This window comes from Canis lupus, chromosome 13 (assembly GCF_003254725.2).
Source record: "Canis lupus dingo isolate Sandy chromosome 13, ASM325472v2, whole genome shotgun sequence".
NCBI classification, from domain to species: Eukaryota; Metazoa; Chordata; class Mammalia; order Carnivora; family Canidae; genus Canis; species Canis lupus.
The window spans coordinates 61102684-61120506 of record NC_064255.1 but is presented as its reverse complement, the minus strand read 5'-3'; the positions used below and the strand labels follow the sequence as shown (position 1 = coordinate 61120506).

Genomic DNA, 17823 nt, shown 5'->3' with positions numbered 1-17823 from the left:
GGTTGGACTCTCCTATACCTCCCAGCAAATAAACTTCTCTGGAAGGCTTTGAAGCATTTGCACAGGAAGATTAGCTCATAACTTTTTCTCTTAAAAAAAAAAAATACACGAGGAAGACAGACACCAGAAGTAGGAGTCAGCCAAGAAAAAAGGTTCAAAATCAAACCTGCAAAGACAGTAAATGTATAAAATGATAGATAAAAGAGGGTATGGAAAAATAATAAAGAAGTTCAGAACTATCAAAACTGAACAGGAAGATTTGGAAAAGAACAAAGAACTTCTAAATATGAGAAAGTATAATTCTTGAAAGGAAAAATTCATCAGCTGGTTTGTTGGTAGAATAGAAACAACAGAAGAAAGAATTTAATAAAGAGAAAGATCTGAAGAAATTACCCAAAATATAACACAGGCACCAAAAGACAGGAAATGTAAAACAAAAGCAAAAATAAAAATCCCAAAACCAAAAGCAGATTAATAGAAATGGAGCACAAGATGAGGATATACAATAAAATTTCTACTCAGAATTCTGTAAGAGTGTACTAGAAATTGAAAGAGTCAGACTTGATGAAATTGTGGAATACTGATAAAATCTAATAATTAATAAAAGACTAGAAACCCAATTATCCAAAATGTAATAAAAAGAAATCTGTGCTGATACAAGTTATCGTAAAACTTCAGAATAAAGACCAAAGAGAAGATAATAAAAGCATCCAAAAGACAAGAATGATTACTTATAAAAGAATGTATATATATTGTATATTGTATTGTATAATGTATATTGACAGTTCACTTTTATGAGTCAGAAATAATGGAAAAATATTGGAAAATAGCATTTACATGCTGAAAAAAATAAAAGAGCTTTCAATCTACCATTATATATCCAGAGAATCTGCCTCTCAAGAATGAGGGTGAACAAAAACATTTTTAGACAAACATAAATGAGATCATGCACCACCCAAAGATCAGTACAGAAAAAAATTTTAAGTCTAGTAAATAAGAACTGTTTAAGGGAAATAATGTATTCTAAAGAAAAATATTCCAAAACAAAAGGCTGAAATGGAAAGAAAGAAAGAAAGAAAGAAAGAAAGAAAGAAAGAAAGAAAGAAAGAAGAAAGAAAAGAAAAGAAAAGAAAATGGTAAAACTTTATATAATTCTAAAAACAGTGACCACATCTAATTGTATTTTAAAATCCAGGAAGCAATCAAATCTGGGTAATGATAACATATGACTCAGAAAGGAGTATCGACATTAAAGCATTCTTTAGCCATAGCATTTTCAGCAGAAAGATAAACATGCTAACTTCAGAACTTGAATACGGATATTAAAATATACAACATAATCTCTAAGAGAAGATAAAGTATGTAACTTCCAAATTAACAAAAAACAAGTTAGAATGAAGACAACAAAAATTAAAATAGTATCACCCTAAAAGAGGGCAAGAAAGGAGAATAAAAAAGAACAAACACAGGGAAAGTTAGGCAGGTAGAAAACAAAAATAATGTGGTAAAAATTAATCCAAATCTATTAGTCGCCACTATCCATTTGGATTAAATATTTTAGTTAAGAGAAAAGACTGTAAAAATGGATCCTCTGTGTGATTTACAAGGATACACAAGACAAAAGGTATACTGAAAGTAAAAGAATAGAAAAATATGTATCAGATAAGTGAAAATTAAGTTACCTTAGTTTTATTAGAACAAAATAAAATAAGCTTTAAGGCATAAAGTATTACTAGAAACAAAGAGAGTCACATAAAATGTTCAATTCACTGAAAAGATAAACTAAATTCAAGTGTGGAGATACTTAACATGGCTTCAAAACAAATAAGGAAATATTAACAGAAAACAATGAGATAGTACAAAAAAATCAACGGTAGTAAAAAACTGCTTCTTTGAAAAAAGCCTAATAAAATGAACAGAATTCAGGCTAGATTGATCAAGGTAAATAAAAAGCACAAGTCAACAACATTAGGGATTTAAAGGGAAAATAACAGATTCATATTAGAAAAATAACAAAATACTATAAACAACATATCAATAAATTTGAAAATACTAGGAAAATGGAATAAAATATAGAAAAATATAAGTTTCTAAGATAGAAAAATAGAAATTATGAATGTTTTATAACCATTAGAACATTTTGATCATCAGTTTTACAAGTTCCATCCAAAAACTACTCAGCCCAGATAGTTTTACAAGCATGTTTGATCATTCAAAGAAAAGATAATTGGCATGATACACAGGATAAAGAGAAGGTTATATTCTATTTCAGAGAATGGAATAGAAGTGGAATAGAAGGGGAAATGCTTCGCAGCTCATTTTATAAGGATAATATATTCCTCATACCAAAATCAGACAGGGACACAGTAAGAAAGAAAATCGAGAGCCAATGTTAGAGATGCAAAAGTCCAGACTAGATACATATATATATATATTATAATATACTATATATTATACATTATAATAATAATTATGCAATAATTATTATAAATATATAAAAGCTATGTATAAAAGGAACTCTATCCTACCAGGTTGCAAGGTTGGTTCAACAACAGAAAATCTATTACTGTAGCTCAACAAGTCAAGAGATTAAAAACAAATATACATGTTTTTATCTCAATAGTGTCAGAAAAATTGTTATTGTCTTCATTAAGGACAGGTAGCATATTAAAATCAGAAATAGAATGAGAGAGGCTGATTGGGAAACAGTTTATATAGCCCTATTTGGTGGTGAAGGAAACAGGATTTCAACTTTTTCAGATTTAAATGAGGTCTTCCTAAAGTGTTACACCAAGGACCCATGTCAACACAAAGTGATCTGTGACCCTGCCATGTCATAAACAACATTAAGTAGAATCTAACTCTCAACAAAAGGGTCTTGGTTTTGAATAAATTAGTATTTTTAAGTACTGCAAAGAAAATCAAAGGCAATGATAACCACCATCTTGACCATTTACCTTGAGTTTATGTTCTTTCCTGTTTACGATCACAGCTGTGATTTGCTGGTCCATAAAAATCAGAATAGTGACCAACAAGGCAGGGATAGCAGCTGCAAGGTACACCCACCAGGGGTTTCCTCCAAATGGTGGGACGAACCAGCCTCGGTTTGGACTTGTTGGCTTGAAGAGGAGAGAGAATATTTTCAAAACATGTTAATACAAAACAGTATGTTAGTACATACTATTTGCTGAAAACTCAATAAGAGAGAGACAATTTTATTTCTGGAGAGCCAACATAGCCAGAAACAGAAACAGTCTCCCTGATAGGTTAAATGAAGATCAGTTACCAAAAACTACCTAAAGGTGGTTATTCTTACGGCAGTATTTTAAACGAAGGAGGGTATGAATAGAGGCTGAGGGGAAACAGGTAAATGCCATATTGTGCAGTTAGGATGATCTAAGATAAGGACTTAAGAGGAAAAACAGAGATTTAAGTTAAGAGGCAGCCATAAGAAAAACCCAAATATAATAGTAAGGACACAGGCAAGAAATTACAAAGTAACAGTGAATTTTGTCCATGAATTTTTGCAGTTATACTGATGTTGCTTCTACAACTGCCAAATTGTAATAGTTTCACATAATATAGAAAAAGCGACAAATATTTTTATGTTATACATGAGCTTGCTTAAAAACTCTAGTCTTTCTTGTTCATATAAAAAAATGGGCCAGAATAAGTGGTTAAATACTCAGAAATACTACCAAAAATGAAAAATATGATTATTTTTCCAGTTCTCCATCTAACCTTGGTCAGATCACACCTCCACTACAGAAATAAACATTTTTCTTTCCTTTTCCTAATGTTAAATAATGCAAATGAACTGAAACAATCCTATGAATTATGTTCTCTACACTTACTATCAAGAAAGTCTCATTCCTCTGAAGATATTTGTCTTCCGTCTCCCTCTGCTCATAACTACATCACTGTATCTATCCTCATTTTACTACCATTATCAGGTTGAGAACTTGGAAGGGAAGGAACTTCCTCTTCATCAGTGCCTTTCAAATCCCCTCTAAAGGGCCTAACTCAAAGCAAACATTCAATTGATATTAACTTAAGTGAACTAATTATTGAATGATTGAAAACTTATCTTTGTATTCTTAAATGAATATGTGATGGCAGAGATAATACAAAAAACATTCTGTTGCTACATCACAGATACCCCTTCCTCATGAAGTAGTTATTAAGCTAAAACTGTAGTTAGTTCAATTTTTCTTAGTAACTATACGGCCTCAGTGACAGGGAAAGAGAGGCTAGGAGTGTTCTACAAAATAAGGGAAAAACATAATAAAAAATTAGGGAGAGAGATGTATCAATGACTGGAATGTACATTTTATCCATTAAGGCCTGCACATACTAACAGATTTATAAAATGAATAATTCTTAGATCTTCTTTGTAATAATCAAAATGCACATTACATACAAACGTCTGTGTGTATGGCAGGTAGTTTGGTAGCAGGAAGAGAGCACTGAATTAGGAATATAATCTTGAGCATTTTCCTTAATCTTTATGAATTCCAACATCAACATAAAATCGAGGTGATGATAGTTATGTTACATCCTAGAATTATTACATGGATCAAGGTGAGAAGTTATATGAAAATACTTGGCTCATCTTAAATACTCTAAAAATATAACGCAGAATTTGTATTTTCAATAAAAATTAATATAATGTGAACCTTGCAGTGGATCCTAATCAGGCCTTTTAGTGAAGAAACAGACAAAGCGTATAGATGTACCTAGCAAAGGACCACTTCTGAAATAAAAAAAAAAAAAAAACAAAAAACAAAAAACAAAAAACAGAGGGATCCCTGGGTGGTGCAGCGGTTTGGCACCTGCCTTTGGCCTAGGGCGCGATCCTGGAGACCTGGGATCGAATCCCACGTCGGGCTCCCGGTGCATGGAGCCTGCTTCTCCCTCTGCCTATGTCTCTGCCTCTCTCTCTCTCTCTCTCTCTGACTATCATAAATAAATAAAAATTAAAAAAAAAAAAAAAACAAAAACAAAAAACAGATAATCACACAAAACTAATTCAAAAACATACAACAAACTAAAACAGGGGAAAGGAAAGAAAGCTACAGAGTCCAAGGTATGACCAAAAATAGACTTTCACCTACCTTGAACTCGCTTGGCACAATTAGTTTTGGAGTATCCACACCTACCAGAGCATCTATTACACAAAAGATGAGGATGGACAAGATAATGGCAAAATCACTGATCAGTTTTCTTGCCTGAAAAAAAACAAAAAAGAAAACCAAGGACTGTTTAGCACTGGATTAATATATTTGCCTGTGTTGGAAATGAACACAAAGAATTCTGTGTTTGTTAGCAGTCTACAGTAACAGCATCACCAGCATATTAAAGGAGGTGTCACATTGCACAGAGATTATTTTTCAAATTGTTTTTGCATCACATTTTCTTCTGACCAGAAAGAATCTAATCCCACAGAAAAAATCAGTGTGTGTGTGTGTGTGTGTGTGTGTGTGTGTGTGTGTGTAGGCAGGAGAGGGGAATCATAAGTAATATATTCCCAAAATACTGTACACTCTTCCTGTGTGCAACATAGAGGATATCTAGATAAGGATGAAGTCTCAAGGCATATTGTGAAAATCTACACAAAAAATACAGATTTATATTATTTGAGAAATAGCACTGTGTGTACAGGGCAAGATAACCGCATAAAGTTACCTGAAAACACTGAGAATCTAGCAGGAAAGTGCTTCCGAGTTCTAGGTGACTGAGTGGACTCAAGACCTCAGAGAAACATGAAGTGATGAAGACAGAAATATGATATCAACTACCTTTATCAAAGAAAATATTTTTCACTGTAGGCTAGTGCTTAAAGTTTCCTGTAGGTGGGGCATCTCCCCTCTACCGCTTCTTAAATACGGTTGCCATTAGTTGACAAACTTGAAGCTTTCTAAGTATCTACCTCTGATCAGGACAAGGGCTGAGGCTTATGGGATGTAGCATTGACCCCAAACCTTTCCCATGGAGTGAGTCAAGAATGGTCATTTTAGAGTCAGTAGGGGAGCCTGAGACTGTTGGTGGCTCCTCTGCAGTATCCAGTGGCATTGACAATGGCCTCGGAGCACTGCTAGAGCACAGACGCCTGCTACCCCGCAAGTATGTACATATGGTGGCACATAATTTGATCACTCAACAAGAATTTCCTCAATGCCTTTACTTTGACTGGCACTAGAGATACCACAGTGAACAACATGGACACAAACCGTGTCTTCATGAATGTCACATACTCAAAAACACCTGCTTCTAAACCAACCAAGGTGGATTCAGCAGTTATCCAGTTTCCTCAAGGCAAGCAGTCAGCGCTCTGGTACTGCTAGATGGAGCGAGATCAGGGGGAGGCTGAGTGGTTACACAGCTCTGTAGCACGGGGAAGATTGCAGTTAGATGTTTAGCAGGAACGGAACTGAGAAGTGGGAGGACTGGGCAAGGACTGGGCATGCTCAAGGCCAGGACCATGCTCTGTTCTAGACCCAGGGCCAGGAGCCTTGGGTCCTAACTAGCAGCAAGATGAGAGATGGCCTTTTGGCTAGGAGTTCCTTTCCTTTTGAAGGGCTGGGTTCTGTTAGGTTTAGCTCTCTTGAGAAGTACACACAAAGAAACAGAAAGCCATCTATGGGCTATGTTAAGGGCAAGTGAATACCAATCATACAATGATGTCAAGCACAAAAAGATGGCAGGGATCAATCTGGAGAGAAAAATAGAGTGCAGTGGTTAGGAGCACAGTTTCTATAGTTGGGTGACCTGGGTTGGAACTCTAACACATTTATTTCCTATCTGTAAACATCTACCCTTTCTTAGCTTCAATTACTCCATCTGCAAAATGTAGCCAAAATAATCCCTACAACCTCATCAGTTTGTTATAAGAATTAAATAAGATAAGCCACGAAAGTGCTTAACATAACATCTGGAACATAATAAACTCTCCTAATGTATGTTAACTGTTGTTATTTCAAGTTCCATGAGGCCTCTTTGGCTGCAGAAACCACTGGAATAACTAAATAATCTACCATCAGGAGGTCTTTAGAAGGAATCATCAATTCCAAGAAACAAGATATAAAAGCCCAGTAATAATATGGAACTGCCACTCAACTAATTTTGGTTGGAAGTATCTGGAATCCCTGCAGGAAAAGGATGTTTCCCAGGGCTCAGTATTAGAGGAAACTCCCAACTCTTAAGTTTTGTGTTAGTTAAGTGTTGACACAGGCAGTTCAGGATGGTCCTGGCAAAGATGGCCATATGACACAGGTTGATGAATATATTCTTTCCAGGTCCAGTAGGTTATAAATCACTGGAAGACCAGCAGTCTTTTTGCAAAGGCAAAAAATAAGTTATTTCTTTTTTTTTTTTCATCTTCCCCAGTTTTTATCCAGCAAATCCAATTTGTTGACAATTTAGATACACTAGAAGTTGTTCAAAGGAGTGGAGGGGAGATGGCTATTTAAAGGAGAGTGCTTCTCCTTTTCCTCATAAACAGAAGAGAAGTAGGGAGTAGCAAATGAATCCCAATCTTTAATTCCTTGGCAGAGAGCCCCAGGGGGTGTGTGCCCCTAGCCCCACTAGGGAATAGACCTGTATGACTGGAACCACTACCAGACACCTGGGACATGTTGCTTCTTTAGTTAGGAGAAGAGGCATTCTTAGCTTTCCATAAACTGAACATTGAAGCTCTAAACCTGCTCTTAGTTAATGGCAACTTACTTTTTCCTATTGCTTAGGCCAAAAACTTTTAACTACCCGCATAACTCTTCTCTTTTTGTCATATCCTACATCTAATAGGTCAGCAAATTACCTTCAAAATGTACTCAGGATGCTGTCACTTCTCACCACCTCCACTGCTCCCTTGTCTAAGACACCATTTTATCTTCTGTGGTTTCCTGCCTCTTATCTCATCTTCCTGATTCTGTACTTGCCCCCTTCAGTCCATTGTCAGGGTAATCAGTATAATCATGTTAAAATTTAGGTCACATAATGTGATAGGCAAAATAATGCCCTCCCCAAGGATGTATAGGTTCTGCTTCCCGGAACCTATGAGTATGTAATGTTGCATGGCTAGAGAGAATTAGATCACACACACAATTAAACCTGCTAATCAAATGACCTTGGGATTGGGGAAATGATCCAAAATGATTTTGGTAGCTCCAATGTAATCACCGGGATTCTCAAAAATAAAGGGGGAGGCAGAAGAGTCAGTGACAGAGTGATGCACTGTGAGAAAGACCCAACTGGCCATTTCTGGCTTTGAAGATGGAGAAAGGGGCCACAGGCCAAGAAATGCAGGTCACCTTTACAGGCTGAAAAAGGCAAGGGTATGCATTCTTTACCAGAGCCTTCAGAAAGGACACAGCCCTGTCAACACCCTGACTTTAGCACATTGAGACCCATTTCAGTCTTCTGTCCTCCAGATCTTAAGACAATAAATTTGTGTTGTGTTAAGCCATCATATTTATAGTAATTTGATATAGGAGCCATAGGAAACTAATATAAATAGATTATCTTTTAGTTTAGTTATTAGTTTCCTAAATTGATGCATGTAATATATATGGAAGAAATATATCCAATACATACGTGGGCAAAATATTATATATTTGGAAGAAACCCTCAGCAATGGTATTCTTATCAAATATGACACTATTATATCATGAGTATAAAAGTAGCTAAAAAGACAACTATTAATATGATTCATTTCTTACATTTACATTTCTTAAAATTTGTAGGGAAAAAAGCTACCTTATTAATAATATTGCCTAACCTCATTAAAAATCACAGCCAGGGTGATATGTTCCATATAAAATATTCACTTCTATTTCCCCTTCCTTTCCCTTAAATTGTACAGTACAGTTCAGGTACAGCAGAAATCACTCCTGGGGAGTGTTTATCATCAGACATGCATTTCTAAGACACTGGATCCAGTTTAAACTTCATAGTACGGAAATTGATTTTTCCCAGGCTACTTTTGTATTCAACTCCAAATCTTCTAATTGGAGAAAGCATGTCGGGGTGCTATTTTAGAAGATTGTTCAGGTCTTACCTTATACTAAAATTAAACTTTAATTTGAACGAGGGAAAACTGACAGTAGAACTATAAAGTGCCCTAAAAATGTCAAGTGCTGAGTAAATACAGCTTTTACTAGATACACTCTAGGACCTGTGAACAAGAGCTTTAACTTTAAGGAGATAAGAATCACTCTCTTGAGGTCATTCTCACATTTCCAAGCACATTTAGAAAAAAAAAAAAAAACATGAATTCCCCTTCATGTTTTTTGTTTATTTTACTTTCCATTTTCATCAAACTTAAGCTCTCGCAAAAACTCTAAAACAACAACCTTTTTTGTGCCAATATATAAAGAAATGAAATTAGAAACTCATAGTTCTTAATTCCTTTCTAGCTTTTATTGCTAATGATTAGAAGTGCCAAGGTTTTCGTGAGAAACCGGTTTTCACAAGATTTCATACACAATTCTGTGGATTCGAGGGCTTCAAATCTAGCTTGGACAGATATAATTTGTGGCTGTCCCTCCAGTCAAATACTAAGTCCCTCCAAGGTCCAACTTCAATATCCTAGGAATATAAACTATGACAATCTAAGTTAAACACAAATTAAGACAATTCATATATAGCAAGGGCTTGCTATTAAAAAAAAATTTTGTTTTTCTTTTTTTTTAATGATACACAGATGTGCTAAAATGTAAGACAATTCCTATCTCCATTCATGAATAAGGCAAAAAAAAAGTGTGTTTCAACTAAGATCCTTTTATATCAGACTGGTTTTGAGCTCATTTATTTATTTATTTAAATAGATTTTATTTATTTATTTGTCAGAGAGAGAGAGCACAAGCAGGGGGAGTGGCAGGCAGAGGGAGAGGAAGAAGCAGGCTCCCTGCAGGGAGGCCGATGTGGGGCTCAGGATCCGAGATCATGACCTGATCTGAAGGCAGACACTTAACCGACTGAGCCACCCAGGTGCCCCAAGCTCTTTTATTTTTGTTTACCATTTTTTAATTATAAAAATGAAAAGAAGAAAAATATTTCTGTCCTCTGCAGAATTAATTATAAAATTTCTCAACTAATCAAATAAGAAACAATAAGAAATAACCTTAAATATTTAAACTATCAAAGCAAAGAAGATATTACATGGATGGGAAGAGAAATTCAAATAACCATACACTGTTCTCTTGTTCTGGGGCAAAAACCACCTAATAAATCTACTATAAACATACTCTTCATGAAAGATGGTGCTTATTAATTATTAAGAGAGTCATAATTATGAAGACACCAGCAGGGAGAAACTAGTTAATTTGCAGGGGGAAAAAATGAATTTGGTTTCTCTGAAGCCCCAGAAGACATTTGGTTTTCACTTTGTGAGGGCTGCAGCTGCTCCTAAATTAACAGGGGAAAGGCTGTGAGCCTGCAGAGCTGCTCTCAATGGATGGAGCTGTTACAGAGACAAGTACAGCAGCAGGGACCCTGTGGGTTCTCAATAAGTATTAATTCATGATGTCAATTCATCTCACGATGGTGGTGCTTGGAAACCACTAAACAACAGTGGAAAAAAAGCATTTAATGTAGATGAGAAAAAGTATATCAGACAAATATGTATACCAGACAAATATGTGCCTTTTGGCAATCATGAAAAAGTACAAAATACTATGAGAATTTTGAAATTTGATCCCCGCCCCCCCCAGGAGCCAAAGCATAGCACTAAAAAAGAAATAAGCATTGGTATCAGTGTAGCAATCATAATACACTGTACTTTGAATCAATAAAGCCCACTATAGTTAGAATTCAATAAAAGGAAAGTCTGATTTAGACTCCAGGATTTAAATGCTGTGAATTTTAGAGTCAGAGATTTGGGGAACAAAGAAGGGAATTGGATTGGGCACTTCCTCTGGGCGGTTCTTAGAGCTTCCCGATGGAAGTCTACCTTTAAAAAAATTGTTTTTCCAAGCATGGAACAGAGGGGTGTAGGCCTACAAAGTGGGTCAGCAGGAATGCTAGTGAGACTTCAGCCCACTCGGGCCTCTTCCTGCATCCTGCTTCAAAACTGAGCAGCAGAACAACAGCAAAACAAACCTAGTAAGTGTGTGCCAGAAGCAAATGATCAAATTACATGGGACATACTGTGTCTCAATCTGGACATTATATTCTAAGTAGAAAGTGAAAATCTGGAGCTGATCCAGAGATGGGTACCAGAGGAATAGGATTCCAGAAAACTCACTGCATTAAAAACAATGGTAGCCCTTGAGAAGTTGTGGGGAAAACTGTTTTCAAATATGTGAAATCTGTCACAGGCAAGAAAGACAAACTTGTTCTGTGTAGCCTCTGAGGGCAAGGGCAGACCCCATGGACAGAGGGTGTGGCAGAGAAGATTTGTGTATCTATGAGGAATGCCCTCAGAGATAGGAGTTCCTGTCCTAGGAAGCATTCAAGCAGCCCACAGATGACCACTTGTCAGAAATAAGAGGCAGTATCGGACTACATGGTATTCAAAGGCCCAACACGGAAATGCAATGACTAAGGCTCAATTATCAAAATTTCTTTGCCCTCAAATAGGGTCTTCTTGATATATCCCCAGCAGAAAATATTATAATAAAGGGTGCCAGGGGTTCCTGGGTGGCTCAGTCAATTAAGCATCTACTCTTGACTTCAGCTCAGGTCATGGTCTCAGAGTCCTGGGACTGAGCCTTGGCTCAGGCTCCACACTCCATGGGGAGCCTGCTTGAGATTCTTGTTCTCCCTCTCCCTCTGGCTCTCCCCTACCCCCACCCCACTGAATACCTGTGCTATCTCTAAAATAAATAAATTACCTCTAAAAAAAAGTTCTAGGACTTAAAAATTGGTTTTATAATAATACTAAGATACAAAAATTAAATTTTATTGGTGTTCAATTTACTAACATACAGAATAACCCCCAGTGCAAAGAATTAAGTCACATATATAAATAAGACTATTTGAAAATTGAGTAGGAGACCATTTTGTGTTAATGAGTGGATTTCAACGCTGGTGACTTTTCTATGATGGGCAAGTAAGGTGAAAGTGTTTAGGACCAACAAAGTACCAGGATCAAAATTATTGTCCACAGATTGCTTCTGTGGCACCGTTTAAGCGCTCACAAAACACTTGGCAGATCTGTGCTCCCAGCCTTATTTTTCTTAGGGCTCAATTTAGGTTGACTGCCTTTTTGGTCATATATCTATAAGAATTGAAGTATTTATATCTTTCTTAAAAGTTTAAGAGGTTGAGTTGTACTTATAATCAAATATCCCCTTGTCACTCTTAAGAAAAACATATGAAAATCAATTTTGGATAAAACGAATTTGACTTCGAAAATCACTTTCCTTGGTACAAAATAACACAAGAATTTGAAAATCTGATTCCCTTTCACTATCAACAAAGCCATTTTCTGAATGAGCTTCAATGGCATGATGTGGTCTGTTGTTTCTGCAAAAGCCAGCCAAATGTCACCCAGTATTACTAACACTAGAATGGGACAGAGAATACATGCCTATTTTTTACTAATTTTTGGATATATTATTTGTTTTAGTTTGATAGTTTTTACCATTCATCAAGAGAGTTTCTGGGAGAAAAAGAAAACAGAAAGGATGTCACCTGATTCTTATAAAGTTTTTTTTTTAATCAACTAAAAACATCTAACTTTAATAGAACTGTCACAGGCCAAAATGTCAACTAAAAGTCATGGAGTCAAAAATATAGTAAATTGTGGAATTCTAGTCTGTGTTCCACATGGATGAAGACTAAATGTATCACCTAACTATAATGCTCATTATATTTCCACTAAAATTCCTGAAGCCCTATACTTTTTTCTTATTCATATAGCCAGTTCCTCAAAGACCACCATCAATTTACTTAGGTGACAGGAAAGCACCAAAGTGTGATTCCACAGAAGATAGTAAGCATGAATGGAGCAGAAGGATCAAAATGAGTCACACACATTTGAAAACCCAGAAATCTAACTTATTCAACAATATATATTTAGTTCCTACTAGGGGCCAGGTTTATGAATTACCTGTCTTTGTACCCCTACCACCCAGTATTGTAACAAGCACACATTAGGGTCACAATATTTTTTCAATATGGAATGAATATACTAATTATAGGATACTGTTTTTTTTTTTTTTAAGGACATCAAAGAACATTCTGCTCAAGTGTCATCTAAATAAAGTGTAGAAAGTGTCACAGCTATTGATGTTATCTGGTATTTATTTAACTGACAATAACAATCAGGAGGCATATTAAAAAAGAATCTCGGGGCGCCTGGGTAGTCCAGTCAGTTAAGTGTCCGACTCTTGATTTCAGCTCAGGCCATGATCTCAAGGTCATGGATTAAGCTCCACCTCAGCAGGGCATGGAGCCTGCTTTAGATTCTCTCTCTTCCTCTCCTTCTGCCCCTCCTCTATTTTTCTCCCCTCTCGGAAAAAAAAAAAAAATCTTACTATTACATCAATTCATGTGAGGGTCAAAACTGTTACTTATTCTAATGCAGGGAAAAGAGGAAATAAAGTAGTTCCTTAAGAGAGACATTTTCATACCAAATATGTACATCAGCCAGCCACACCATATTTGACTATGTATCAAAGTATCAATAAATTTTGCCCAATTCAGAGGATATATGGCTTTATGAGTTCTACTACTACTAATCACAATCTATTACTAATCAGAATTCTGCTCTAAGCCACTGCTTTCATTTTACCAGCACATATGCAGAGATGGCATCTCTGTTGCATGCATATGATCACTCATTGGTATGGCACTCTGGAAGAACATTTCATGTCCACACCCTGAGCCAGCCATCTGCCACAGAAGATCACAGATGATGCTGTGATGCTCCTACAGAAAGCTTTGATGCCAAAAGCCTTTGACTAAAGACTTGAGGCTGATGTAGCAGACGAGTAACTGTATGGGGTAACAGTCTGATACACCCCTCTAAAAAGAATGTAGAGCACAAAGAAGACAGGCAATGCAGTACTGGTATTCCATTCGTGTTCCCCTCAGCATTAGGGTTCTCTAGATGTGCCCAATATACAAATTAACTTCCTGATAGACACAGGATAACAAACTCTTTTGCCTTAAGTGCTCACACTGATGGATTACAACTAGCTTCCTCAGGGAGAGAAGAATGGATAACTGACCCTGGTCTTGGCCAAGGTAATGACTGGCTAAACTAGGGGAATAGAAGTCTAAGTATAAGGGAAAGAGACTAGAGCAGGATAACCGAGGGGACCATGACCAGTTGAATTTGTTTAAAAAACAAAACAAAACTTAGGCAATTGCAATGAGTATCATCTTTTGTCACACCAGATCTATTTTGAACTCCTTGTCACCAGGCTCCCTGCCTTGGGAGACGGACTGTGTGGTTTGCAGTAGGTTCTCTTGCTCTCTAGCTGGGTTTAGCCTGGAGTAGCCTGGGAAGGCCATCAGAAGGAAAAGAGAGATCAAAGTATTTATTCTCATAGCTGGGACGCTGCATCAGGCTAGCTACATCCCTCAGCCCAAGGTCACTGCAGCTGCCAGGACAGTGTTTTCCACCCTTTGGTTGAGACTCTTCTGGGTTCCAGCAAACCACTCCCTTTGCGACACCTTTGGGCCAAGGATAGATAATAATAACTCCACAGTATGAGCACTGGACACTACACTCTCCCTTGTGGGCCCCCTAAACCTAAATGCACTTCTATAAATAATGCTTTTGGTAAACCCCTCAAGTCACCCCATCTGAGTGTATAATGTTTCCTGATGAGAATAGACTGATAGACCGAATATGATTTGAGATTTTGATTTGGGTGATTGGGAGGGTAGGTGATATTATTAGCTGAGATAAAGAATACAGGAACGTTCAAATGTGGAAAGAAAAACCACACGTTGAATTTGCTATATAACAACTGTGGCTCATCCACAGTGAGAGGCTGGTAGCAGTGCTAAATCAGACCTGCATAAAGATGGAGATAATAATTAATTTTTTTTAAATTTGTAAGTCCTGTTCATTGCTATAAGCTCTAGCTTAAAATGGAGAATTCATTTAATTTAGGAGATGGAGTCAGCAAACTCTCTTTAACATTACACAACACTAGAGCTCAAAAGGATGTTAATTGTCTTCTAGCTGAGCACTCATTTTATGGGTGTAGGAACGAAAGTCCACAGTTAGCTATCAAAGGGCACACTGTGAGTTAATGGCAGTGCTGGCACTACAATCTACAGCCTCCAGGTTCTCACATCTGTGCTTTTTCCACCAAATGCAGCATTTATCCCTACTTCACTCCACTCCACTAGTCATCCAGTATGGACTACTTAGTCTGTGTCCAGCCTTGTGCTAATTGATGTGAAGAATAAAATAGAAGTAAAGCAGTTCTCCAGCAGTTTACAGTCTTAATTGACTAACATACAAATGTTTAGAAATGAGAGTGCAGGGGATCCCTGGGTGGCGCAGCGGTTTGGCGCCTGCCTTTGGCCCAGGGCGCGATCCTGGAGACCCGGGATTGAGTCCCACGTCGGGCTCCCGGTGCATGGAGCCTGCTTCTCCCTCTGCCTATGTCTCTGCCTCTCTCTCTCTCTCTCTATCATAAATAAATAAAAATTAAAAAAAAAAAAAAAAAGAAATGAGAGTGCAAGAGAGAAATGGCTGGCCAGGCTAAAGGAAAACAGGATATCTTAGGATATCTTGGATGACAAGGGCACTGTCATCCAGCATTAGCATTTTAAGATTTTAGTGGTTTCATGTCAATTGTTTGTGTGAGAGAGGAAGTAGTGACAATTGGCTTGATTGTTGTCACAGTAATCGAGGACTGTCCAATTTACTGTGTTTAAGCATACACGTTTTATTTGAACATAATACATAAGCCTAAGAATCTATAAACCTATTGCTCTCTATCTATGGAGATCACCTTTCTAAATGAGAGTTTCAATCCAACTATATTTTGGCAAATGAGAGAGAAAAAAAGATGTTCTTACTACTCGTGCACATATGAATTTATGTATGTATTGCAATTATTTAGTTGTAAATATAAAGTGAGTAGGAGAAATAATGGTCTGAAAGCCTACACACCTCAACATTGCTCCTTAGAAATCAGTCACATATGTTTTCTCCTCCCTGTTTATTTTATGGTTGCTATACACAACTGTAAACTATGCTAAGAAACCTCTTCATAGGAATTATAACTGGAAATGCTATCATTATTCTGTCTTCACATGCTCACGACTTTCTTAGCAGCATTTATCAACCCTGAGACATGACCTGCTTGTGCTCTTATAAAGTGAAAATTCCTTTAAGTTTGTTTTCAATCTGGGAGTTATCGCTGGAAGAAAAAGGTGATGCCTACATGGGTAGTTGAAATGATCTCTATTATCTTAAGGCTGAAACAAGTTTATTTTGCAAATTACAACTTACATCTGTTTCACAAGTTTTCTACTTTTTACCGGCTATGTCTATATAATTTCAGGCTTTGGCAAGTGGAAGAGATAAAAAGGGTAATAATTCCCAAGGTGTGACAGAAAGAGAGAGAGAGAGAGAGAGAGAGAGAGAGAGAGAGGTCTAATGAATTAATAACTAAGAAGGAAAATTCTCAGTAGCAAGGAAGAAGTCGTCCCCAAGAAGATTAATAAGATTAATAATTTTATAAAAGAGACCCCATGGAGAGCCCTAGCCCTTCCTCTATGATTGGACACTGGACACAGTGAAAGGCACTGGCTATGAGCCAGGAGGAGGGCCCTCAACCAACCTTGCTGGTACCTGGTCCTGGACTTCCCAGCCTCCAGAACCATGAGAAATAAATTTCTGTGGTTTACAAGCTACCTAGTTTTTGGTATTTTGTTATAGCAGCCCAAACAGACTAAAAACAATTATTAACACTTCCCTTAATTTCCAATTTTATAAGAAAAACAAATTTTTACAAGAAAAAGTAAAAAAAAATCCTAGGTTAAACTGGATATATTATGTTTCATTCCATAGGAATTGAAAGAAAGGTATTTCAGCAACTGCATCTCATGTCTACTAAAATCTTTCCAAAAACAAAACACAAGGGGAGAGATTTCATGAGATTCCAGCTGCAAAGAGCAGCTCATTGATAAAAATCAAGTATAATCAAGATTACCTGGGAAATATCAACATCCTGAACACTGAGAATTGAACTGCAAAGCAAAGGATTATCTTAGTTTCACTCTGCAGCTTAAAAAACAAAATGCCATTAACTAAATGTTGGTCTTATCTTGTAGTCTGTCCATGAACCACAGTTTTGACTTCACGTTCACCCAAGCATATTAACGGGAGACAGGATGTCTGCACAACCCAGCTCAATTATCTGTTTTTCTCTACTACGGCATTCATCATTATGGGAAGGAAAATTTGGCTCAGATGACGCTCATATCTTATCCCAATACCGGTGTAACAACACAGTTTAAGTGTACTCCCACAGCCCATAATTCAACTACTAAATTACCAAAGTACAGCTCATGAATAAGAAATCCTACATCAAAACTCCTTGCTAATATGAAGAGTTTTTGCTTATGTACTTTAAAACTATGAATTTAAAGGGTCTTTTTCTTACTCATGCATTTGTAGATGCTAGAATACATCCCACCTTTTCCCTCAGTACAATAAGAATTATGATAGACTTTATGACAGAATTATGTGAGCAAAATCTTTGGAAGGCTTTTCAAAGCTCGACTGCAACTAGGTTAAAAATACATAATACGCATATGGACAAAGACTGGAAATCAATTTTTAAATGCACAAGACTGTATTGTGAAAGCTGAATTACAGGTGACTTTTTCATTCTGTAACACTGTATT

At 36.8% G+C, this 17823-nt stretch overlaps 1 protein-coding gene across 7 annotated transcripts in view; it reads right to left on the bottom strand.

Moving 5' to 3' along the window:
* The window catches only part of SLC4A4 (solute carrier family 4 member 4), a 343745-nt gene that overhangs the window by 36355 nt on the left and 289567 nt on the right, over window positions 1-17823 (bottom strand). For all 7 annotated transcript variants that reach the window (XM_025435827.3, XM_025435826.3, XM_025435829.3 and 4 more), the window contains 2 exons: window positions 5115-5228; window positions 2958-3119 (listed from right to left, as the gene is read on the bottom strand). In XM_025435827.3, coding sequence (XP_025291612.1) covers window positions 2958-3119; window positions 5115-5228 — 276 coding nt within the window. The remainder of the gene's footprint in view (window positions 1-2957; window positions 3120-5114; window positions 5229-17823) is intronic.